General features: G+C 39.2%; 2 protein-coding genes across 4 annotated transcripts; one reads left to right on the forward strand and one right to left on the reverse strand.

The window, feature by feature from the left end:
• Positions 1-520: 520 nt before the first annotated feature.
• Positions 521-3,808, reverse strand: socs3b (suppressor of cytokine signaling 3b). Its single transcript, XM_056772063.1, has 2 exons — positions 3,580-3,808; positions 521-2,741 (listed from the first exon to the last, which is right to left on the reverse strand). Exon 2 carries the CDS (start codon positions 2,565-2,567, stop codon positions 1,893-1,895), a length of 675 nt encoding a protein of 224 aa, XP_056628041.1. The 5' UTR covers positions 2,568-2,741; positions 3,580-3,808; the 3' UTR covers positions 521-1,892.
• A 209-nt stretch (positions 3,809-4,017) lies between these two features.
• Positions 4,018-24,969, forward strand: LOC130439378 (CDP-diacylglycerol--glycerol-3-phosphate 3-phosphatidyltransferase, mitochondrial). Of its 3 annotated transcripts, none has more exons than XM_056771986.1 (11): positions 4,018-4,386; positions 6,289-6,490; positions 6,923-7,000; positions 7,927-8,023; positions 9,444-9,633; positions 9,888-10,066; positions 17,077-17,492; positions 18,281-18,356; positions 21,578-21,726; positions 22,543-22,707; positions 24,444-24,969. In XM_056771986.1, the coding sequence occupies exons 2-10, from the start codon at positions 6,404-6,406 to the stop codon at positions 22,660-22,662; spliced, it is 1,392 nt and encodes a 463-aa protein (XP_056627964.1). In that variant the 5' UTR covers positions 4,018-4,386; positions 6,289-6,403; the 3' UTR covers positions 22,663-22,707; positions 24,444-24,969. The 3 variants fall into 3 exon arrangements, with proteins under 3 accessions (XP_056627964.1, XP_056627962.1, XP_056627963.1); XM_056771984.1 differs by lacking the exon at positions 4,018-4,386 and adding an exon at positions 4,800-4,949; XM_056771985.1 differs by lacking the exons at positions 4,018-4,386; positions 24,444-24,969 and adding an exon at positions 4,800-4,949 and having other exon boundaries at positions 18,267-18,356; positions 22,543-22,681.
• The last annotated feature ends 1,062 nt before the right edge of the window (positions 24,970-26,031 follow it).

The following is a 26,031-nucleotide window of genomic DNA, read 5'->3' on the forward strand; positions in this document are numbered from 1 at the left end:
AATAAAATGTCTTTTGTGTTGTACGGTTTACTGAAAAAATTACAGGCATTTGAAACTGCCCTAGGGTGAGTGAAGAGATAGGATTTTCCCTTTATCTTAAAACTGACTATGTGAAATACATATAAGTGATCAGAATTGGTTGCGTTATGTTTACTTCCCCCTCATAAACTGAAATGATTTACCTGTAAGGAATGAGGGATAACCACGAGTAATAGATACAGAATACACTGTGAAAAGAGATGTATAGAGCGAGGCAGACGGTTTAATGTTGATCAACAGAGAATGCACTCAGACACATCCTGTACACACACACACAAACACACCTCAAGGTAAGCCTCAGGCCTGTTTTTATGAAAACAAGAGCAGTTGTGGTATTTGCATCGGCGTATATGCGCGTGTGTAGGCAGAAATGCTTTCTACAGCAAATGCCACATCAAAATCTTGCTTATTTCAAGCCTGAGAGAACAACCTTTGCCTTCTGACATCACATTTTCTCAAGAACGCGAGGCACTCGGTGGAATGCATTTTGTAAAAATAGTGCTCTTTAATATAAATTATGGAAATAGTTTATAAATATAAATATGTGCAAAGTTTCTTGCTGCATGTTCTATTTTAATGCCTTTGTTTTTCTGATCTTCAAGCTTGCACTGGCGGTCATCAGACCAGATCTTAAGACCAGACATCTTTATAAAAGACAGAGTAAAACACATGCTGTCCCATTGGTGGCCACACATGTAAACATCTTGATTTGACAAAATATGAAAAAAGGACAATCTACAAGTTGAACCATAAGCCCTTCCATGGACTCATAATACATTCAGTGAATAGCAGATTTTAGTCCTGCTAGCCAAACAAACACTGTGTCATTGTTATTGAACGAGAATGTTGAAGCCTGACTGATTTTTTTACACGCACAAAGCATGAATGCCTCTCCGTGTGATCGGAGAAGCATATTTCTTCATGCCAGACGCTACAGTAAATCAGCTGAACGTTTGTCATACTGTGCTTGTATTTGTTTCACAGTATGTGAAAGTCAATTCATGTATATGTTTACATTTCATCGTAATTAAGCCATGTTCGCTTTCCCTGGCACAAAATGAAACTACTGTTTGCTTTGGCTCCCGTCAAAAACAAAGTAACAACAGTCCACTGAGTCGTCCTCAGGGGCCGTCTTCTCCAGGGAGGGCTGATAGAGGTCAGAGGCCAAAAGCGTCCAAGAAACAAGCCCCTCGTCTGGTTTACTGTTCTCTAGTCCTCATCTTGACGCTGCACAGTCCACAGAGCAGACGCAGCAGTGTCAGCTGTGAGCGGTAAGTAGCCACCCCGTTTGCGCCCCCACGCCCACTTATGAGGCAATTACACTTGGCAAGAAACAGTGGAAATGTGTGCGTCATCGCAAACAACCGGCTCTCGCTCAAACACTGAGGGCTGGAGCTTTCCTTCCAGGAGAAAGTCAAAAACGTCGAGCTGGATAAAACGGATGGCGAGAGCATCTCCCGATCGATGGGTGAGGAGCTGGATCGTAGCCACAGCGGCACACTTAACTCCTGTACTGATCAACTATCACTTGTGTTTATCTTCAGCAGTTTGTCTTTGAGACTGGCCACTAGAAAATTGAGGCTCATCCTGTCAATAGCAGCTGAGATGTCAGATCCTGGCAGCAGCCCAAATGACCAGGAGTACGTATCTCACACTGTCCTTCAAATGGCAGCCACCTGCCAAAGTTCACAATCCATATGTCGAAGGCACAGCTGGCCTGCAATACTGACAGACACAGAGGTCTGGAGCGAAAAATCTCCACTCACGCAATTCCGCTGAACTGTGAGCATTTATTGGCACACACATCTTCTGCCGTGTGGCTCTTATAATCTAAAACACGTTTGGAGCTCTAGCTAGATAGGTGCATCGTACTCCTGAAGGAACTCTTGGAGTGTCTGAGGCAGCTGGTCCCGTTTGGTGGACACGTCTATATGGCCGTTTAAAGTCTTGCGACACAGGTGCTGCAAACTGGACATGCTGGAGGCCAGTGGACGCAATAGTTCCAGAGGGATCTTCTCTCCACCAGAGTAAATGAAGTACGCACTCCCATCCGCTGACCTGCCACAGACTCCATCGCTGCTCCCCGCAGCATGGACCACGGATGAGGTCCCCGTCCCTTTCGAAGATGGCATGTAATGATGGATGAGTTTCAGGACGCAATCGAAGCGCGGCACCGCCTGCTCGCTCCGCGGGTCGGTCTGCAGGAAGAAAGAGAGGGAATCGCACTGGATGCGCAGGTTTTTGGTGCCGGTGGTCGTTTTGACGCTGAGTGTGAAAAAGTGGTGGTTGTCTGAGCTATCGCGCACCAGGAAGGTACCCGGGGGCTCTCCGCTCAGAAGCGAGCTGGCCTCCTTCCCGCTCACCGTGCTCCAGTAGAAGCCACTCTCTTGAAGTTTGCGTACGGCCGCGAGCACCATCTGATACTGCGCCTCTGAACTGAAGGTCTTGTACCGGTGGGGGGGCAGGCGCACGCCGCCTTCAAAGGGGCTGCTGCTCATGACGCTGTCAAACCTGCTGTGCGTTACCATGGCGCTCTGCCCACCCCCTGTACCGCCCGGCAACCACTGGTGCTTGGGGTCCAGGGCCGAAGGGCCGTCCCAGCCGGGGTGCTCATACACCGGAGAGCACCAACACAACGCCCAGAGTTCTGACGCCTCTTCCACATTCAGAACAAGTGATGTCTCGGTGGGTATGGAAGGTAGCTAAAAGAAGGAGAAACGAAAACGTCAGCATGTATCGAACAACAGATCCGGGTGCCAGCAGACTACTGACATCTGCTATGACATCAGGTTTAGTTTCAAAGGCCTCTTTCACAGTCTTAACAACCGGTCACATGTGTTGAATATCAGCCCAACCCCTTCCAAGCATCACATACACCTTTTCACATAAATAAAGCCTGAGTATATTCTTAAAGCCCTATCGGTGAAGCATTTTGATATGTCAAGGGTTTGAATGACAGGGAATACATATAGTGATAAAGACATTGAATACAGAATAAATTGCCTTGGATAAAAGCCAAATGCTTAAATGGAACATGTTACAATGATGCAATTGTCCTGTCTAGAGATGAATTAACTAGATGGCAATCGAAGCCGTATTTTTAGTTCAAGTAAACCCGATATTCACTCGGTCTATTAGAAAGCGGGTTATGAATGAGGTCCTCCAGTTCGTTGTGAATAACCCAATTCCTCATTCATGACACACGGGCTCTGGCTCCAGTTACACTGTAAATACCCCTTCACTCTTTCTTACTGGAATAGACCAACTTATTCAGATTACATCGAGGTCGTTTTAGTTCGACTGGAACACAAATGCAAAACCGACGTTTAAGACTTTAAACAATAAAGTGACGTTAGCGGTTGTTTTCAAAGCGAAATAACACAGTTTAGTTAGTTTAGTTTGAAGAGGATACAATGTAGCGCCGCATTTAACGCGACTATAGTGTTAAAGTCGATATACAAGTGAAACGGTCCACAGACAAACGAATGAGGTTTTTCAAATTTAGCTGAGGGAATAAACAAGCAAAACCTTTGTATTTACCTTCACAGGGTTATCCGACTCAATCTTGGAGTTTTTCTAAAACATAGCTCCCTTTGTGAGTCCCATCCAAATGTTTATACAAAACGTGTCTTCTTTAAAAGGGATAAAGATCAGTTTCATGTCAGTTGTTTAACAGTTGATCGGTGATCAGCTGTATTAAAGTCTATCAGAGGTAGTGAAGGTATCCTACTCCTTGTTGCATGGAGTTGAAGTACCGACTGATATTTCTAAAAGGCTCCTCCCATCGGTGTTCCAGTAAAGCAACCGCACACACACACACAGACACGCAAGTGGCGGATTGCCAATAAATAATCAGTGTGACCCTTTTTTACGGGATTCTCCCCCCTCCCTTCCCTGTTCACACAAGGTGAAAAAAATGCATTGCCCTTGCGGATAGAAATGCGGTCGGTGTGTTATGACTGACCACACATGTTGCATATTATGCTGTTTTATTCACACTCAATTTGATTTATTCATTTGATTGATTGGTTTTGCAGAGCCGGGGTATAATGTAATTTACGGTCATCCTCACGGGTGCATGACGGAACATTCGGTTTTCAGGAAAAGGGGTTTTGCAGAACATTTTGCACTCATTTAACTAAAGACAAACGTTAGGTATACACATTCAAGTAAAACACACAGTCTAGTACAGCAAAATATAGTAGATATAACTATAATATAGTATTATAAACTGTATAAAAAATTAATATATAGACTCATGTTGGTACTCTATTTACGGGATTTGTTCCATACGCCATCTATAGGAAAAGGGCAGTAAACAACGTTAACTCTTGTGGACATCGCTGGGTAAATTTTTTCATTTATCATCTGTCACCTTTGGATAGTTTTAAAGTTAGAGAATGTATTGTAGAAATAAATAAGTGTAATGGCAATGTTTAAATACAGTAAAAGTACTTAAGATACTAATTAACTATTACTGTACAAATGATTTGTTGCATAAATAAAGAGGGTAAGTTCAGTGAGTTCAAAATGGCAAAATGAACAAAAAGGGCGGTATTGATGAAGTTATTATACAAATAAAATAACAAGAGAGGAATTCATTAAAATTGTATACAAATTCACTATTTAAAATGTAGTTTTAACACAAAAGTATTGAAGCGTGAAAAATGCTGTATTGCAATCTCTCTTTAAAGTTGCAAGCGAGCGAGCGACACGAAACGCCTACAGTAGTGTTAAGGGTGAGGAGCGGGAGTGTTTAGATAAAGTTTCTATATTCAAAATTCCCGTGAAAACATGGCGGCGCCCATGACATGGAAAAGGATTGTGTTCTCCGTGTACACTCCTGCATTCTCCTGGGTTTTTACGAGGATTTCAGACCGTTTCTTCAGGACTCATGATCGGAGGAGAGGGTTAGTAATGGCGATGTTCCGCACAGTTTCGTCCCGTAAATACAACCGATAGAAATTCAGTAATGCTTAAGTCAGGAGACTTTCACTAGCATTAGCTCGTGGTTATGTAAAGGAGAAACATTGCGTTAATTTGTGTAATTGCAGTAATGGAACCGTTAACAAATACTTACGTAATGTAAATGTTAGGTAAACGATCGTCATTTCGCTTACTCTAGATGTTCAAAGGCTTGTTTTCGAGAGACACCATCATGATTTATGAGTGACATCTATCAAATAAACCGAGACAAACAGGACGATCATACAGGCCATGTCAGGACATGCTTTCTTAATAGAACGTGAGTTATACATCTGAGGTGTGTCAACTTAACTCCATTGTATTCTCCCTTTAGTCAGTGTTGATGGAAATGTCAATCACCAAATGACTTTTAAATGTTTTGTTCTATAGATATAAAGAGTACATGCACACAGGTCAGGAGAGAAACAACAAGTGACAGAATGATGCAGAAAGTCTCATATATTGTCAAAAATATAAATAATGTCAAATAGAAATTTTAAGACATTGGAATTAAACAACATTTAAGAACTACTCTGCAACGCGCCCATGACTTTGAGCATTTCCATCTGTACAGTTTGTGCAATTGTGGTTTCCCCTTTTTTCATTCTTTTCGTACAAAGCCCACATGTTAGTGTAGTTTCGACATCCGTTGATCTGTTTGAGACATGGCAGTAACTTACTTTTATAGCGATTGGCCTTAACATTGTTTTACACTTGGTCATAGAGGCGCCTTATTTATTCTGTTTTATCTGGATTTATGCAAGATCTACTGTAGTGTGTGGTGAGACTGGCTTGGATGAAGAATAACACTGTCTGGGTTGTAGAGAACTCGGGGTGACCTTGGGGTTTGGCAGTAGATCTGAGTAAAGGGTTGCAGGGTTTCAGACTTCATGCTGTGTCATACAGACTGTATTACTGCCTTTGTGTCTTGTACTGTTGCCTTTGGAGCTGGACATTACACCGGTTAGTGTAAAACCCAAAGCAGTTACTTGGTGGCCATGTAGGGACTGATGAGATCTGCTTTGTTAGCTCTTAGTATTCCTTGTTATTTTACTTACTGTTTGCATGAGGTGACAAACTAATATAGAGAAAGATGAGAATAACAGGAGATCTCAAAGAATGCATTGGCTTTTTTGAGCCAAGCGGAAAGGAAAAAGAAATAATCGTTATCACAGTTCAACCACCAAAAGTTAATTCACAAACATGGAAACAAAATAGCACAAAAAGCCAGTTTCCGTTTCGGATGAATATTAAAGGGTTTTCTCTCTTCCTGTCATCCTGTAGGTCAGCTGTGCTACTCTTGGCCCCTCTGCTGGCAGAGGCTGACACGGCCCCCCTGGCCTCCTCCAGACCGCCAGGCTTCACTGGGGTCGAGGGCCTTTACTCACGGTTCCACTGGATGACTAATTACGTACCCGCTTTTAGGGTCCCTGGAGGCCACATCCGCATCCTCCACTCACCTGATGAGTTTTATCAGACTATGAAGGTACACATGCATGTATTCATGTGTTATTGACATAGCAGGTATCACATTGCAAAAGCCTAATCCAATTTCAGATGTTATATAATGTATTACAGTGTTGATTATTTTGTTTTACATAATATGCAGATGTTATTGCTGTGATATCAGATTTATCTTGATTTACGTCCATAAAGTTCCAATGTAATGAGATAGAGTGCCAACTACAAGTACATTATAATACCATAAATCATATACCTTTGCTATAATGCATAATTACTCATTGCCTCCTTTGAGTCTAAAGGAGTGTGAAGCTTCCAATCTTAAGTCGTCATGATGTTAATACTATATAATTGATTGTTATTTGTTTGCCTTGTGATTTTATTGTTTTAATGCCACTTATAATAAGCTGTAACTTAATATCTCTCATTTAGTTTGTCGTTCTCTTTGTTTGCCCAGGCACGGATCAGAACAGCCAAGAGTCGTGTGGTCATGGCTTCACTCTACCTTGGCACAGGGCCTCTAGAACAAGATCTCGTATGTTGCCTATTTGTTCATTTTTACTGTAACTGAGAACACAAAACACAACCTATGAAGAAATACTGACTGTGGTCTTAGTGAGATTCTTACACGGGGACGATGACTGGATGTTAAGCATGTGTCAACTGTTTCGATGTAAAGGAGAACTTCACACATTAGATGAACAAAAAGGTCATCTTTTTTCAAAGGTTTTTTAGAACTGTTTATGTCATAAGTCATATCTTCCAGAAAGTCCTGTTTCTAGAAGAATTAATACATCAGATTTATTAGTAATGCTTGCTGAAGATGGTTTAAAAAAACTGTTTAAAAACCTGTATACTGCGTAAGTCTAGTACCATTCGTTGCTAGAGATTTTTTTAATTTTAAAGATAAAGCGGCAAAACATTCCATTGACTTGTATTGAAAGAAAGACCCGAGTCATATCAAGGGACCCAGTATTTCATAGAAACCACTGGGCAATCACCCACAAGACCATTTCATTAGTTTTGGCATGGATGAGCATGATTCTAAGCAATTTCTGCTGAAAGTGTAAAAAAAACATTTGTTAATTGTGTTGTGTGCAGTATCAAAAGCTCAGTAGGCAAGTCTACAGATAGTTGACATTTCCTTGTTCTAGTCAACATGCTAAACCAGCCGGACTAGACAAGAGCTTTCCAAGCTGTCTAAAAATAAAAAGGAAAGAGAAGTAAACGGAAACAGGAAGAAACACTGATTTAAAAGAATGTGTTTACACTTTCCCACACGTCATTTAAACCTGTCAGTCTGTCTTATCTGCGCATCTGCTTATAATGGTATTTGACCTTATGTCAGGACTTAAGCGTACTGTATTTCTACAAATAACACTTGACATACATCATATAAAGATGATAAGCTGTTGTTGTAACATTAGTGCGTTTCCAATGACCGTCTAATTTCCTGTGTAGGTTGACTGCATGGAAGAGGCATTAGAGCGCTCGCAAGGAAAAGATGCACCAGAACTCAAAGTGGATTTTCTGTTGGATTATACCAGAGGCTCAAGAGGTCTGTCTCTCTCTCTCCCTCTCTCTCTCTCTCTCTCTCTCTCTCTCCCTCTCTCCCTCTCTCAGTCAGCCTACGATACCTAGATGGCCACCACCCCCCTAAAGAGATAATCGTCCCAAAAATGCAAATTCGGTCATGAATTACCCCCCACCAGTTTTTACAAACCTGTATAATTTTATTTGTTCTGTTGAATATATATATATATATATATATATATATATATATATATACCTGCTATAGAAGTCAATGATGTCCCAGCAATGTCAGTTGCTTACATTTTCAAATACAGCACAAATACATTTATACAGAATTTTCATTTTTGGATGGAGTATCCCTTTAAAGGGTTGTTTTAAAAAAAAATACCGTAACCGATACTGAACTTCATCTGAGGTTAAGATCGTTTGCAACATTGATTATTCTGAATTTAATAAAGCTTAGAAAACGTCACCATTTTGAGGACATTTTAGTGTCACTATCAGGAGGAAATGCCTCTGGGAAAATCCCAGCTAGTTCTGTTTCCCTATTTGAACCGTGACTGACATGCTTAATCCTTTAAATAAACAATTCACCCAAAAATAAAAATTCTGTTCTTCATTTACTCACCCTTGTTCCCAATCTGTATAAATGTCCTTCTTCTGATGAACACAGAGGTAGATATTTGGAAGAATGCTTGTAACCAAACACTTCTTGGCCATCATTGAATACCACAGTAGGAATAATGTCTTTGTACATTTATATTTTCTGTTGAACATAAAAGAAGATATTTTGAAGACACTTTTGACCACCATTGCAATTTGTCTTAGTATTGTAGTCAATGGTGGCCAAGAACTGTTTGGTCACAAGCTTTCTTCCAAATATCTTTCTTATTATTCATTAGCACAAAGGCATTAATACAGATTTGGAACAACTGGAGGATGAATAAAAGATGACAGAATTTTTATTATTTGGTGAACTGTCCCTTTAATATTTAATGTGTCAACACAAGTGTTATTGTGTAAAATTACCAGTTTTGGTTATTGCGGAATAGCATGCAGACTTCCCTGTTTCTTTATTTTTCCTTTATCACTTCATAACAGGAATTATTAGTTATTCCATTGACTGACTCAACCATGTGTTACGACTCACCCAATGTCGTAAGAGTTCATAATCTAATAACTTATGGTAACACAGGCATCATATTCCAGTATAGACATGCTTTATTTGATCAATTCAGTTCCTGCTTGTTCTTATGAACGAGACTCTGAACTTTAATAGTGAAACAAATTATTACAGTAGATCTTTTATTAGCTGTACTATAGACCTTTGATGTCTAATGTTTGATGACAATCATTAAGCTTCTTAATCTGGCAAAGAACCGCCCAGTTAAATAGCAAAACACAGACAGTTCAGTCATTTACGTATTGTTTTATTGCACATGCAGGTAAACACAATTCTCGCACAGTGTTGTTGCCGCTACTCCAGCGGTTCCCGGAGCAGATGAGAGTGTCCCTTTATCACACACCTGACCTGAGGGGTCTTCTGCGCCTTTTGGTGCCTGAACGCTTCAACGAGACCATCGGGGTGCAGCACATCAAGGCTTATCTTTTCGACAACAGTCTCATCATCAGCGGGTGTGTAGGCAGAAGGCACTTTCACTTTCATGCTCTTTCATGTGGAAAATGATGGTGCAGATAAAGCACACGTACACAAACATGATGCATTGTGACCAGCTAACAATAATATGCTTGCAATCTAAATGCAAACATTTCCAACGATCAGCATGTTTCGTGGCAAAATTTCCAAAGCTTTTCCATGTTTTACTGTCTCACACAAACATGGAAATATATGTGTTGGCCCACACTGAGTGTGATGTCATCTCATACAGGGCCAATTTGAGCGATTCGTACTTTACCAACCGTCAAGACCGTTATGTTCTTCTGGAGGACTGTGAAGAGGTGGCCGATTTCTTTGCTGAGCTTGTGGGAGCTGTGGGTGACGTTTCTCTGCAGCTTCGACCTGACAACAGCGTGGATACGATGGAGGGGATGGTGCATCCCTATAAAGGCGAGTTATCAGGTTGAATGAAAGCCACGTTCTTAAAGGGATAGTTCGCACCAAAAATGAAAATTCTGCTATCGTTTACTAACCCTCTTGTCATTTTAAACATGTTTGATTTGTCCATACAATAAAGTGAATTGGTTACCGCTGTTGTTCAGTGACCAATATTCTTCAAAATATCTTCTTTTGGGGTTTGCAGGAGATAGAAATTCATACAGATTTGAAATAAAAAAGGGTGAGTAAATGATGTAAATTTCATTTTTGGGTGAACTATCCCTTTAACCCCTTATACAATACATTTAAGCACCATTTGGATGGTGTTCATTAGGGTTTCGATCAATGTTGTTTTGTATTTACAAGGGCGGGTCTGTTGTTTGAATGAAGGTCTGGATGAATAGTGAAACTCATAAAAAAAGATGTAATTTTATTATAATAGTATGTGTTTAACTGAAGGCTGTAATAAATTTGGGTGAGGATCAGTCTTAAGGCTGCTACTGCAATGCCCGTACTGAGGTGTTTCTAGAAATGAAATAGACTCTCCTTGTTGACTTAATTGTGTTTTATGTCGAATGGGAAGAAAGCAATACTATTATTATACTTAATGGTGGCAAAGAAATAAATACAATTATAAGGTGCGCTGGGTGGTACAAAGTGAAAATAAGCTGAAGTCACGCATTGGTGCGTTGGTCAAACCAACAAGACGGTTTAAAGATGTTTCAGGAAGATTTGTGAGGTGACCTTGACTGTTATGAAAGGCGCCTATTTTTTTAAGATTCGCTCAATAGGACTAGGTGTTCTAATCTCACTATTTCAGCACAGTTGAATTGCCCAACAGGACATTTCCCACGCCTTATGCATGGCCATGGAAAGCAGTCAAGAATCTGAATGGAGGAAAGAAGGTGTGAGGTTTTACTGGTTCGTCGGGTACTCATCCTCTGTGTTTGAGGGATAAATGATTATAGAAATAAATAGCATACTTGCCTTTCCTGCTATGGTCAGGGAGACATCTCATGAGTTGTGTGTCCGATCCCAGTTTCATCACATCCATTATCCTGGCTGAAAGATGCCTTTTGCTGAGGTGCTGCTGATAGTGCCCTTTGTATGGTTTCAATCAATGTAACACATTGTCAGTTAGGCACCTCAGCCTCATTGGGTGTTTAGGTCCTTTATCGCAAGACACCCTCAGCCAAGGGAGGCCCACCGCAGGTTGATCAGACCTGGGTGTGTGTCACATTGTTACAAGGTCATCTGGCAGCCCATGCTGTGTCCATCCATCTCAACCACAGCCATTGGCTTCTTCTTTCCACACCACTGACCCGTTTATTATCCTCAACTGGACCTGTAAATGAAGATAGTTTTGGGTGAACTGTCACAGTTTTTCTCGATTGCTTTAACACATTTCTTAAAATTATGCCTCCATAGCTTCTCACCCAATTCCCCCCTATTTTCAGGTCAAAATGAAACGCTCTTCTCAAAACCCTTCAAACTTGCTGAAAAACAAGCTTTTCCTGCAGACATGACCTGCACCCACACTGCAACATGCAACACTGTTACTTAAACCTCTTATTGGGATTCAAGAATAATTTGACAGCTTAATGTGTATAAGAATATACAACAAAAAAGAATGCAGATAGGGCAAAGTGCAAGAATAAGTTTAGGATTTTTTTATAAAACATTAAACTACTGTTAAGTAGATGAAGATGATCTTACAAGACAAGAAAAGTTAAAATATAAATATAAACTGGTCATGCAACACCACAGTATACAACTGCACAAATCCTATTGGCATTCAGGCGACTTACAGAGAAGATAAAGGAAACAATACGGCGAAGCGATTTTCCAAAAGGAGGCAATGTAAAAAATATGCAAAAATACAGAACAGGTAAAAAGGGTGTAAATGTGCTTGTGATTGGTGTGTCATCAGTTTTGCCACCAAATGTTTACTGGTAGACAAATGTGAGCTATTTGAGTTAATATCTTGACACTTCAGTTAATTATATTGTGTGTTTGTGTTTTTCTGAATGAAAACATGGTTTAACCTGTGCAAAATGAGGACGTTCTTGTGTGGAATTTGTACAAGTTGGTGTATTGTTCTGTGGAAGTGTTTATAGTTGTATTATTTCATGAATTGTGTGTTAGCAATCGAGAAAAACTGTAATTTATTAAAGTAGTAGTTCAAATACGCTGCACGCTTTATTAAATCTGAATTTGCAGGAACTAGATTACATTAGCTAGATGTTTTGCACGTACGTAGTTTTTCACATCGAGCTGTAGGTCTCCATGTTATTTTGATGCCGAACTGCGGCTGCGACCGGTGTAACTTACAGACTAGTTGGTCCCCAGGCTCAGCGGAGACCTCGGAGCGAGTGAATGAGTTATTATGCTCATTCAGGCCGTATCCGTAACCCAAGCGCCACGGTTGTGAAGCGAGCGCTGTCCGATGACATAATCGTGGTGGAGTGAAGCCACAGTTTGTCACAGATCCCAGAAATAATGCAATGATGTCACCTTGCTGGTGGTAAGTGATCTGCGCAGGGAGGGAGGAAAGCAGAGATGCAGGAGGATGATAAGTTCGGGAAGGAGCTATTTGGACCTTGCTACAGTTTGTCAAGACAATGAGGTCAACGGGAAATGATGGAATGATAGCCATAAACAAGAATCGTTAACTATGACGGTAAACGGAGGAAAATATCAAGGCGGAAAGCAAGGGTACTCGAGTCAAGGTGACATTTCTTTACGCAGTCTATGAATAAGTGGTTAGATATGTTGGGAGAGAAGAGGTCATGATGGTTGACTAGTCAACTAGACAATTAAAGGGCGGTTTCCCGGACAGGGATGAGACTAGTCCTAGACTAAAGTAAATGCTAGAGCTGTCCAAACCGAAAACAACTTGCACTGCCATATCTTGTGATGTCTCTAAATGCAAACAAGTAATGTTTTTAGTGAGGCATGTTTGGTAAAACCTAGTCCAGATTTAAGATAATCCCACATATGTGATAATGCTCATATGTGACCCAGATGTGTTTACTGCATAACAGTAAACATCTTTTTAAATCTGATCTGAGCCACTTGCATATGTAGTCCTAAAGCGGATACAGGTCTAATGTTTTGCAATGCGACCTCAGTCTGAGCGGTTTTATCGGAATTCGTGCGACGTTTGCGTCATTGTAGATCGACATGTCACAATTCTGCAATGATTTAAAGCGGCACGCTCCATTCTATCGACAGAAGTGCACCATCAGCTCGGTTGCCAAATAATAACTATCAGATTATAAACATAAGCCCTTGCACTGTCTACGCCGCACCATGCAACAAAAGAGTATCACTGGATGACAAACCTCTTATAGTTTCTATTGTCTTTTATCACTTTGCATCCACCCCTAGCGTGTGTGTTGACATGATGTTAAAGCATCAGCTTTACAGTGCATCCGGAAAGTATTCACAGCGCTACACTTTTTCCACATTTTGTTTTGTTACAGCCTTATTCCAAAATGGATTAAATTCATTATTTTCCTCAAAATTCTACAAACAATACCCCATAATGTAAAAAAAAAATGTATAAAAAATGTATAAAAATGTATGGTCTATACAAGGTCCCACGGTTAACAGTGGAGGTCAGAGCACAAACCAAGCCATGAAGTCAAAGAAATTTTCTGTAGACCTCCGAGACAGGATTGTATCGAGGCACAGATCTGGGGAAATGTACAGAAAAATGTCTGCAGCATTAAGGGTCCCAATGAGCACAGTGGCCTCCGTTGGGAACCACCAGGACTCTTCCTAGAGCTGGCTACCCGACCAAATTGAGCGATCTGGGGAACATGTCTCTGTAAAGAGAGGAGAACCTTCCAGAAGAACAACCATCTCTGCAGCACTCCACCAATCAGGCCTTCATGGAAGAGTGGCCAGACGGAAGCCACTCCTCAGTAAAAGGCACATTACAGTGGAGTTTGTCAAAAGGCACCTGAAGGACTCTCAGACCATGAGAAACAAAATTCTTTGGTCCAATGAGACAAAGATTGAACGTAATGTCTGGAGGAAACCAGGCACCGCTCCTCGCCTGGCCCACACCATCCCTACAGTGAACCATGGTGGTGGCAGCATCATGCTGTGGGGATATTTTTCAGTGGCAGGAACTGGGAGACTAGTCCGGATCGAGGGAAAGATGAATGCTGCAATGTACAGAGACATCCTCGATGAAAACCTGCTCCAGAACGCTCTGGACCTCAGACTGGGGCGAAGGTTCATCTTCCAGCAGGACAATGACCCTAAGCACACAGCCAAGATAACTAAGGACTGGCTACGGGACAACTCTGTGAATGTCCTTGAGTGGCCCAGCCAGAGCCCAGACTTGAACCCGATTGAATATCTCTGGAGAGATCTGCAAATGGCTGTGCACCGATGCTCCCCATAAAAAGAAGTCCTGCAAAGAAGAATGGTGTGAAAAAAAATATATGTGTGACCAGCTTGGAGCATCATACTCAAAAAGAATTGAGGCTATAATTGGTGCCAAAGGTGCTTCAACAAAGTATTGAGCAAACGCTGTGGATACTTATGTACATATGCTTGTTTTATTTTTTATTAATTTGCAGAGATTTCAAACAAACGTCTTTCACGTTGTCATTATAGGGTATTGTTTGTAGAATTTTGAGGAAAATAATGAATTTAGCTATTTTGGAATAAGGCTGTAACATAACAAGATATGGAAAAAGTGAAGCGCAGTGAATACTTTCCGGATGCACTGTAGGTGTGTTCTACTCCATTCTGCAATGTGCAGACCGGCAATTCACCTTTACTTTTTTATATCTGAGCAAAAAAAATCGTAATTGAGCATTACGGCTGGCAGTAGTGTCCTGCCAAGAGTCTTGTTTACGTAAATTGCTCTTATGAAATGTTTGTGAACTCGCACCCCAAAATGCATATTCTTACAACATTTACTTGTACACCATACAGTACGTCATTTCAAATCTATTTGACTGTCTCTCTTGTGTGAAATGCTAAAGATACTTTAAGAAAAGCTCCATCTTCCAGTAAGAATCACCATTGAGAAGTTCATCTGCTGAGTCTGCAGTAATGTCCTGCCTCCATATCTCCAGTAATTGGATCCCACGGTCTGTCGGTAAGAGCCGCTGAACTTCATGGCCCTGTTAACTGGATGCGTTTGGACCTCTGAGGCCCAGAGGCTCAGGGTGGCTGGCTCCGGGTCCGTGGGGAAAGCCCCTGCATCCCGCTTCAAAGAGCAGTTTGTTCATTGCTGACCACACATATTTGTGGAGACATGCTCTTCCTATATTTTGCATTTCATAAACAATGTTCAGAGCGGCCTCATCCATCCCGACAATCTCGCTGTTAACCAAATAAGCAGCGAGATCATAGAACAGCAGGTTTCTGCCATATATTACCAACATGCAGCTTTTTCCCCTGAAGCTAATTCATTATTTACAGATTATCTCTCTTGCTATGACTCACCGTGGCACATTATGTCTAGCAGAGGCGCCAGGGTTTGACAGAGCGCCATTCCAGACGGTCAGCAGTTATTGACCCGTGTCTCTGAGGTTTTGATCATGCATTTGCAGGATTTCGCACGAGCAAACGCTTGATAGAATGGATCGGATTGGAGAGGAACGGTTGACGTGTCATTTTGCGCCTGCAAGGAGTATAATCGTTGGCATAAGTGTGAATGTGCACGGCCTGTTAAGATCCTGACGGTTTCTCAGAATCGCTCTGCTGTCAGATATTTAGGCTTCTGATTGATGCAGATGTTTGTACGGCTCTGTTCCAGATCTAGTGAGCTGCCTTACTGTCTGCTGTCTGAATAGATGGCATTTGAAGAAGGGAAGGGCATTGTAATGAATATCCAGGATATGTTCGCAGTGATTTTACTGGCAATATAAAATTGAACGACATTTTAAAAATGTGTGCTATGAACTTTTCAGTTGCACTTTAATTGACTGTATGTGCACTTACAATACTTATAAAGTGCACTGGAGTTGGTAACGATGATTTATTGATTCATTGTGAATCAGTTCAAACTATTTTTATGAACCAATTCACTCTTATAATTCACATATTTTTTTACAAGTTCAATATGTTTATGCATTCAGTAATAAATGACCAAATAAATGATCACACTTTACAATAAGGTTGTATTTGTTAACATTAGTTAATGCATTGTGTTGCATGAGCTAACAATGAGCAATACGTCCGTCATCATTTACTCACCCTCAAGTTGTTCCAAATCTGTATACATTTCTTTGATCTGATAAAAAAGATCGGAAAAAGATATTTGAAAGAATGCTCGTAAAAAAATCTTTACTACTATGGTAGTCAATGGTGGCCAAGAACTGTTTGGTTACAAGCATTCCTCCAAATATCTTTTTCTGATCTTTCTCTTCAGATCAAAGAAATGGATTCATATTTGTCAATATAGAGTCAATATATTTTGAGAAGAGATTTATTTTTAATTTTTGGGTGAACTGTTCCTTCAATCTTAGTTCATGTTCAGACCAGCATTTACAAGTATATTATAAAATGAAACGTTGAAACTGTTAAACATTAGTTGATGCACCATGAACTTACATATCGTTTTTCAGCATTTATTAATCTTTGTTAATATAAATCGGTGTTAGTGTATGTCAACTAATGCATGTGCTAAAGGTATCAAATACAACCTTATTACTAAATAAATTGTATACTTTGAATTGTTAAATTAGAAGAAATTGTCATTTCAATAAATTATTTCAAATAATCTAATTTAAAAAATATCGTTGAAATGGTGAAAACCAGTGCTAAAATCGCTGAGCTTGTCGTAGTGCATTATGGGATTATCTTTTCATCAAAAATTTGGGTGAAGGGAGATATTTGAGTTGGCTGCGTAATCCCATCAGGAACGTAATTAGTTTCAGGAGTTCACGTGCAATGCCATAAAATGCTGCCTATGTAAGCATCTCGCTATATTTTGGAATGGAGCCCAAATATATCCAATACTTGATGACTCAAATGGTCTTTTGGTCCAACAGGTAATCGAGCAGATTTCTCAGCATCAGCACAGAGACGGATCATGGAGGTGGTCAACGCTGCCCGTGTCCGGCAGAACATGCTAGAGTCAGAATGCTCGGAAAATGCGGACTGCGATGAGACTGTGCAAAATGACACCTGGATCTTTCCTCTCTTGCAAATGAAACCTCTGGGCATTTACCTGGATGAGCAGGTAACAAAACGACTGCTTACCGAGGCAGACGGAGACTCTGCAGTCTACCTGACGTCTGGTTACTTCAACCTTACAAAGACCTACATGCGTCTAGTGCTGGGTGCTCCGACGGACTACAGGATCCTTATGGCCTCGCCAGAAGTTAATGGGTTCTTTGGGGCCAGAGGAGTGGCAGGTGCAATTCCCGAGGCCTACGTTCACATTGCTAGACAGTTCTACAATAAGGTGTGCATTACTTTACAATTTGCCGTTTCTTTAGAGGGCTGGGCCATATGACTGTAGAGTGGAGGCGGGGCAAGTTGTCACAAACGTTATATACTGTTTAACTATAAAACTTGAAACTGTAAGGTTTTGGGTAACAGCAGACCAAACTACAGCGATCCGTGGCTTTGTTGATAATGACAAAAATGACCCTACTAAATATCCAGTGAAGTAACAAGCGTAACAACTAGCCTCGGCCTATTTTAGCTTACGAATTTATATTGAGTGGTACATCTGTTCAGAAGTGTGACACATCTCAAAAATCTGCTTGATGGGAACTTTGTCACGGGTTTGTCCAAATGATCACGCGTGTGTATTATTGGCTGTTTTACAATGGGTCTTTATGGTATGTTTAGAATGAGTCACTGTTCCAAGTCTTATCTGGTGTCATATAATTTCAAGCAACTGCTTTGGCTCTGATGCCAAATTCATTATTCATTCTTTGTTATTAATAAACATTGAATAATAAAATCAGATTTCAATTGAATCTTTATGTTTTCCACAGTATCGTATAGTAAGCCTTATTACAGTGCAAGGTTATAAATGCGTAAAATATTAAATGATTACAAGATAAATGATTAAAATCACAATATAGGATATATACCACATAGTACAATAAAGATTTTTTTGTTCAAAATATTATTGGCCTTTTCCATATTAACTTATTGAGGTTTGTAAGTATTCAGTCTACCACCTTTGCCCGCGGTCTTGTTGGTTTAATGGTTTAACACTCAGCAGTCTCTCCATTTCAGGTGTGTCAGCTCGGTCAGCAGAGCCGCGTCCACTTGCACGAATACCACCGCGCCGACTGGACCTTTCACGCTAAAGGTAGTTGTTTACATTCTCTTATTTTTTCGTAAAGTGGCAGGTTCCCAATCCATTCCCAAAACTTGGGTGTAACAGGAAAGCTCATAATTTAATGCACGACGCAGGTTTCCCAGCACCTCTGATTGAATAGCTTCTGAGTTCTTCCTGGACAGCATCAGGACACAGAGACTGCCAGACATGCTGGTGTTTTCTCTGCAAACCAGAGGTGGGCTTTGGCAACAGTTTTTGGCTGTTGTTGAACGTCAGGCTATTTCAGCTGTACTCATTGAAACCATTAACATAAATATTCAAGTTGAGAGATATTCCTGGCAGAGCTTGCATTTATCAGTAAATGTAATAGGGAATTTTTTACAGATCATTTAAATCAATCTTAGACGAGAGTTTGCATTGGCCTGCCGTTTCGAAGTTGGTAGAGAAATAAGGCTCTATTGAATTTTTCATACTTTTTTGTGTGTCAACTTTACATATTTGATATATTCTGTATATGGCAACCTCATGGGTCCGGATTCCAGGAAATGCATGAACTGAGACCATTTCTACTAACTACCAACTACTTACAATATTTTTACCAAATTTCAAGTAAATTTATTGTTTCTATTTGCATTTATTTGCAGAAAATGAAAACTGGAGAAACAATAATACAGAGCATTTTTTCTGTTATTTAAGAGCTCAAATACTGCAGAGAAAACAAGTTCATATTCAATTTTAAGCAATACAACGGTAATACAGTTTGTGTATTTAGGAAAAGTTTAAAAAATATTATTTTATGTGATAACCTCAATTTTATCACAGTTTTCATGCGTCTTGTCATTCTGTCAGTCTTTCACATTGCTGTTGGGTGACTTTGTCACTCCCGAGGTTTGATTCTGTTGAATGGGCACAATACATCTAGTAGTGCTGATTAAATGAACATTTGGGATGGTCTCTTATTTTTTTCCGCAGCTGTGTGTTTTAAACTGCACCATTGCATAAATGATACTACATATCGTCATACCTTACCCATACTGAAAGGGTTAACTGCACAAACCAGGAGATAGATTCTGATTCATCGAATGACGGTCTTATTAAAAATGCATTCATTGACTGTAAATTAGATTTGATTGTTCATACAGCATTGACATCGTGCCCTCGTATCGCTTTCTGTTATGAAACCTGGAAGGACAGAATGAAATAGCGGCAATGCAGCGAAAGAACCTCAGGAAGCTTGACGCACCTGCGTCAGTGGAATTAAATTTGACGCTCGTGTTGAGAAGTTGAGTTTATTAGATAAGGGCTTGTCATGCCGTCATTTCTTGTAACAGCTGAGCAGAAGTGGGAGCAGACAAGGTGCAGAGGTCCCCCGAAGCCAAGCTACGAGAAGAATCAATGACCATTAGCTGGAGTTCTGACGCTGGCCTTCAGCCTACAGGAGGCCTACGGACCTCTGGCGAGAGAGAGCGAGCAACAGTGCACTCAGTTAAACCTCTTTTACACTGACAAGGTGCTGATTCTGAAGACTGATTTGATGTCCACATTTTTATACTTTAAGAAAATGGTCGAAAAAGCTGTCAATGGGATCATACCCTTCTAAAGGGTCCAAAGATGTGCTATTTAGGTACAGATGTGTTCGGTACCCAAATGTATTGAGGAACTAATATTTGCACTCTTAGGCCCGATTCTCATTTCGTGTCTTTTCCGCACGCATATTCATTATTTTAAATGTAGACGCGCAGCAGCCGTGCAGAAATAGGGGGCGACACAGTAACAACGCTTTTTTTTTTTCAGGCTTTTCAGAAAGGGGTAACGCACCGCAGGTCATGTGACAAGAATCAACAAGCCAATATAGACAAACCCAATGAAAATGGAGACACAGATGATCACAGCATAACTAAATCTAGAAGTAGAGTTACTGCAAGGTATTTTCAGTGCATCTAATCCATACATCCTTTGTTTATACCTCCTCGTCTCAACAGCTATCGTGACCTATGGTTGCTTAGCAACGACAGACGCCAGGAGAGCGCAAAGTGCCAGCACTTTGGAAAAAAAGGAGGACGAAGTGCAGCTCGCGTTTTCCGTACGGTTTTAGACGCGAAATGTGAATCGGGCCGTCTGCCGACTTTGAGCATGCAAAGTTCGTTCGGACGGTGCTACGAAAGTGAGCGGGAGCGTATAAAATATAAACCGATGATTTAATATATTGGTAATAAATACATTCTCTGAGAATTTATATTTCAAGTTTTGCCTGAAAATATCACATCCATAATGCTGGAATTGTCCATGTGTGAGGATCAAACCCATGACCTGTTGAGGTTGTGCACTTGCTAGTATCGATTTACCTTTTAATTTAGCATTGTTCGTATTTAGTCCATTAAACACCTATAAGTTAATGATAGTTTTGCGTGCACGAGGAAGTCCTTAGGAATTCTTTTTTGGAGTATTCCTGGCAGTTGTGTTACCTGATTTACAACTTCAGTCAACAAGAACACTACCTCAGGCCTGGGTGGCTTCTCTTGTCAGTTATTAAAAGCGGTTGCATGTTTATTAATAGTGTATGAGTTCGGTTACTGTACAAAATAAGTTGCATTGTTTGCTGTTGTTTTTTTTGAGTATGGTGAACCTGTGATGCGGAACTGCTTTGAAGCTATTTAAGGTGTTCATTGTAAGTGACGCTTTTACCAGACGCTACACCTTTTTTAGCTCGTATGTCACCTGCGCTGAAACGGCTGAACTGGAACGCAGCAGTTTGCTGACGCCTTTGGTTGCATCATGACATCACAGGATTAAAAAATGAGTGATAAGAGAATAAAGGTTTTCCCTGAAATGATGTCCTCGCTTCGCTTGCGTATAGTATTATTTTTGTAGTGTATGAATAATAGAAGTCATGGTAACACATTCATTGAAGCATGTGTGTATAATGCAAAGTAGTTTGAAAGCATTTTAATGCACCTTTTGATGCATTGTAATGTTTCATAAATAATTGTTATTCCAGTTAATACATTATAACACTTCACAATTCATTGATACACTACACATTTTAAATTGGTTATAATTCGTTAAAACTCTATATATATTGCATTTTACCCTTAACTCTTTAGAATGCATTATACATACATGCTTCAAAGAAAGTGTTACCGAAGTCATTTGAAGCCAGTTTCCAGTAAATGTAGTGTTTCTGTGAACACCTTTTCTCATTTTAATCTTCCTGATCAAATATTAAAAATTTCAAATTTTTTATTTCCAAGGGTTGTGGTACTATGTCGGAAAAAGAGACCGCCCGTGTCTCACTCTTATTGGCTCCCCAAATTTCGGATATCGCTCTGTGCACAGAGATCTGGAGGCTCAGATTGCCATAGTAACGGAGAATGAGGATCTTCAGGTCCAGCTGCAACAGGTTTGATATCATCCGTGATTCCAGTTAGTAAGAAATAATGATTTTGAAATAATTCGTTTTTTGCACATTACTATTTCTATTATTTAGCAGTTGTCATATTCTCTGAATCTCTTGATTCCTGGTCAGTTGGAGAATTCAGTGGTTAAAATAAAATATTTCATTGGATAATAAAACCCCCATCTCCTCTATATTGGGTTCCTGATCACATGTCTGGGTTCATCTTTAAATAATGAACGCAAACTGTACATTATTACTGTACATGAATACTTAACGGTTTAATAAATTCATATAAAATATTGATTTATTTAATCGGGTGAGAAGACAATGACATTATTTGGGACATGTGAAACGGTGTCGAAAATTGGGCGTCTAGAAAACTAGTTAATTAGACTATTTAGCATTCATGATACAGTACGAAAATATTTTCCTGCATGAAATCAAGAATTTCACTAATTGGCGTGTAATAATATGTGATATTCAAAACGCACCTTTCCTCTTTGAAGACAGTGATGGAATCAGATCATATTTCATACCTTCAATTGAATTACATGTTAAGATTAAATTGAAGCCATTTATCTTTACCGCTTGTTCTGGGAACTTATATATAGGTCACAATAAAGTCTGAATAACTGGGGGCGTGATTCATTTTTATAGTTTTATACTGCGAGATTCCGATAATCCACCCTTATCAGATTGTGAAAGATCAGTCATTATTAGAACTACAGGACATTTACAGAACGAACAGAATGTGAGGTGTCGTAATGTAGATGTATATCTATTTTAACATGTTTTCAAATCTTGTTTTCTGTTCTTTAGGAACAGGAGATGTTGTATCAAAGATCAACAGAAGTTTCAAGGTCAACGTTCAATCAGCCTGACCGATATGTTAAGTTATGGGTTAAACTGGTTACTCCATTTATCAAAAACTTCTTCTGAGAGACTGGAGGACGGGGTTGACACATCTCTCACTATCTGAGGAAGGTTGGTTGCTGCAATACCTCTAAAACTAATTGTAATCCATTGCTGTAGGAAACCAGACATGCTACAGTTAAGGTTAAGTGAAAGCTGACACGGATGACATTTTTCTAGCCCTCATGTTTTTCCAAACATGCCATTTCTTATTTTGTTGAAAGTGGATGGTGACCAGAGTCAACAGAGCATCTTAAAAAAAAATGATCCTCAAAATCAACTGTAATATTTCTTTGAACTTCCTAATAAACGAAATTGAATGAAATGTGGGTGAGAAAATGATTAGACTTTTTATATCGGGGTTATTTATTTGGTTATTGGGTAATGTTACGTTTTAGTTCTGTGAAGCATAAATTAGCTTTTTACATGAAGCGCTTTCAGGGTCGAAGCCTAAAACAAAAATATCAGCATTTTATAATAATTCTGAACGGATGACTTGGCGCTCTTGTGCTCAGTATAGTCAGACTTTCCCCGAAGATGGATATGCAAACCTCAGTCCATCAGACAGCGGGTTCTTAAGAATTCACATTGTCACTCCAGTGGTTCCTGCATCCCAAATCCTCATCATCACACAACCCAATGTGGAGTTAGCATGGCCAGACCACAGCATAATCCTAACCACTGAGATGTTCGGCACAGACTGCTCAACAGATTACAGCCGCACTGCCCGTGACCTCCACAAACCCTTCAGAACTAACATCTGGAGTCTGTAATGCCTGTTTTTCTCTTTGCTTCTATGATTCGCCCACTTTACTTCATTGCTGACATGCTCTGTATCTCTCGTGCTAAATGTCTGGATTTATACATTTCTTATTTATTTATACAGTATTATTTGAAGAATTTATTTGGAAAAACATCGTTTTTATTTGTGCATTCCAATGAATATCAATTCAACAGTTAATAATAACTAAAAAACTAAAGCTAACTGACACAATAAAACACAACAAAAACATACCTTAATAAAATCATGATTTAAAGAAAAAAAAAAATTGTTTTTGCAAATAAATGCATATTTTTTATTTTTCCGTTAACGCTTTGATCAAACTGGGAAAATTCGTACATATGCAAAACAAACAAATTAGTTCAACTTTTATAAAAGGCATTTGCCATAAATGTCACCTGGCAAGAAAAAAAGAAACGTTTTTGTTGTGTTTGCATCACTCGTCATGTGATTTAGTTTTTTCCTCTATTATCTTTTGGAATCGGAGAAATCCCAATTTCAGACTTTTTTCCTACTCATATAATTTAATTAACATCAATCGTTTCAATCGAGGTACTGGGAAAATAATCAATGTAAATAGAAACCTATGAAACATGTGTGGCTAACTAAAAGAAATGCTTTCTACCACAGCAGCAAATTATGGCAATGCAACATTGTAAACAAACAGTTCAAGTGTTTCCAAGAAGAGATCTTTCAATTAAAGATAATTTAACTTTCTTCTCTAAGTGCTCGGTCTGCCCCCTTGTGATTATTCAAGTACAGTACAACGGAAACCATTGAATCCTTATTATATTTTGCCTCAATAGTTGGCAGAGAAAAAATGACTGTACCATATTAGCAAGCACCACTTATTTTCTCGACAGACAATGAGGAAAAAAGTATTTTTATTAATAGTTTATTGTAGAAATGTTTGATGTTGATGATGTGTTTAAAATCTGACTAAATATACATTAAATACAAAGTAGGATTTACCGCCTATTATCTGTATGCTGAAAGGCATCCTTTCATCTTCTTTTTGTGTTTGCAGATTAATGGTCCAGATGAAGGTGGGCCCAAGCATGTGTATTTCACAGTATACACGGCCGTTTGGAAATATTCACAGTTCACTGGCAGTCTACGAGGATGGATTGAAAAGCCTGACTGGCCTTGCTGCTATCAGCTCATTGAGTCTCTGATAATTAGCGACCATTTGACTTTTCAACTTCTTCGCTCTGAAAAAAATGCATGTCAAGCAACATACATGAGCGGCTCACTAGAATATTTACTGCCGGGTCATGTGACTGACATGTATTTACAAACATTATGGCAGATATGAACCCTTGGTTTGATGTGCAGTGCGTAAGTGATCATAACATTTATTGTACTTCTTTTACTAAATAACATTTTGTTTGGTGTCGTTACTGGACTAATCTTTTATCCGTTCTACAAAACCCCAACCCGTCATTGTTTTTATATCGTATCTTTTGTTTGGAATATCAGACGTTACTTCATATGAAAGAAACATTAAGTGAGAATAAAGTTCATCTCGGGGGGGCTCATGCCCACAGATTTCAGTATGTTCACCTTTTGTTACCTCATTCTTATTTTAAATATTAATATTTTCTGAGATTTAGCTTTTTCCCTGGTTATGGACAGACCATCTGCCTTAACTTTCCATTCCTTGTAAGGCTTGTCTTTATAATAGCACATTCTCTCCCCTGGAGGATTTTGTTTTATATTAAAATGAGCAATCAGATTTCATGAATTATTACTGGAACTTGGATTTGAAAAGACTTTGAAAAGATTCAGATCCTGACCAGACTTTTCCTTTAAAACAAAATGCCTGCAATGAACTAGAGAACCTCTGAATTCAGTTGTAGCATTTTCACGACAGTGTTGCATTGCTCTTAGCTGTAACATGTCTTATTTCAACATCACTTCCAGAGCTTGTTTGAAAACGGTGAGGTGCTGTGTTGGTTTTAATAAGAACGACAAATGAGAAGAAAGAAAGCCTTAAAAGTATAAAACAGTTGTGTTAAAAACAACACATTTTGTGATCAGATAATGACAACACTTAATGTGTTAAAATGAACACATCTATTTTAAGAGTGTTTGTTATTACGCACAAGTGTAAAACTGAAAATATACTCCATACTTTAAGGTGTACTTTTCCAATGTACTGTACAAATGTTTTTAAGAATAAAAAGGTCTAACCTGGCTGTGTAAAAATGTCAAATGGGAACGTTTGGATATATGTTGTTTAAATAAATTCAATTGTTTTTGGTCAAGACTTTAGAACAAACCATGTGTGACATGACAAAGTTGCACTTGTGTGTGTTAAATTAAAATCAACACAAAATGTGTTACATTATAATCAACACATAATGTGTTAAATAAAATCAACACATAATGTGTTAAATAAAATCAACACATAATGTGTTAAATAAAATCAACACATAATGTGTTAAATAAAATCAACACATAATGTGTTAAATAAAATCAACACATAATGTGTTAAATAAAATCAACACATAATGTGTTAAAATATAATCAACTTAATCTATTAAATATAACCAACACAAAATGTGTTAAAATAAAATCAACACAAAATGTGTTACAATATAATCAACAAATAA

The sequence above is a fragment of the Triplophysa dalaica genome, chromosome 17 (genome assembly GCF_015846415.1).
Source record: "Triplophysa dalaica isolate WHDGS20190420 chromosome 17, ASM1584641v1, whole genome shotgun sequence".
In the NCBI taxonomy this organism is placed as follows: Eukaryota; Metazoa; Chordata; class Actinopteri; order Cypriniformes; family Nemacheilidae; genus Triplophysa; species Triplophysa dalaica.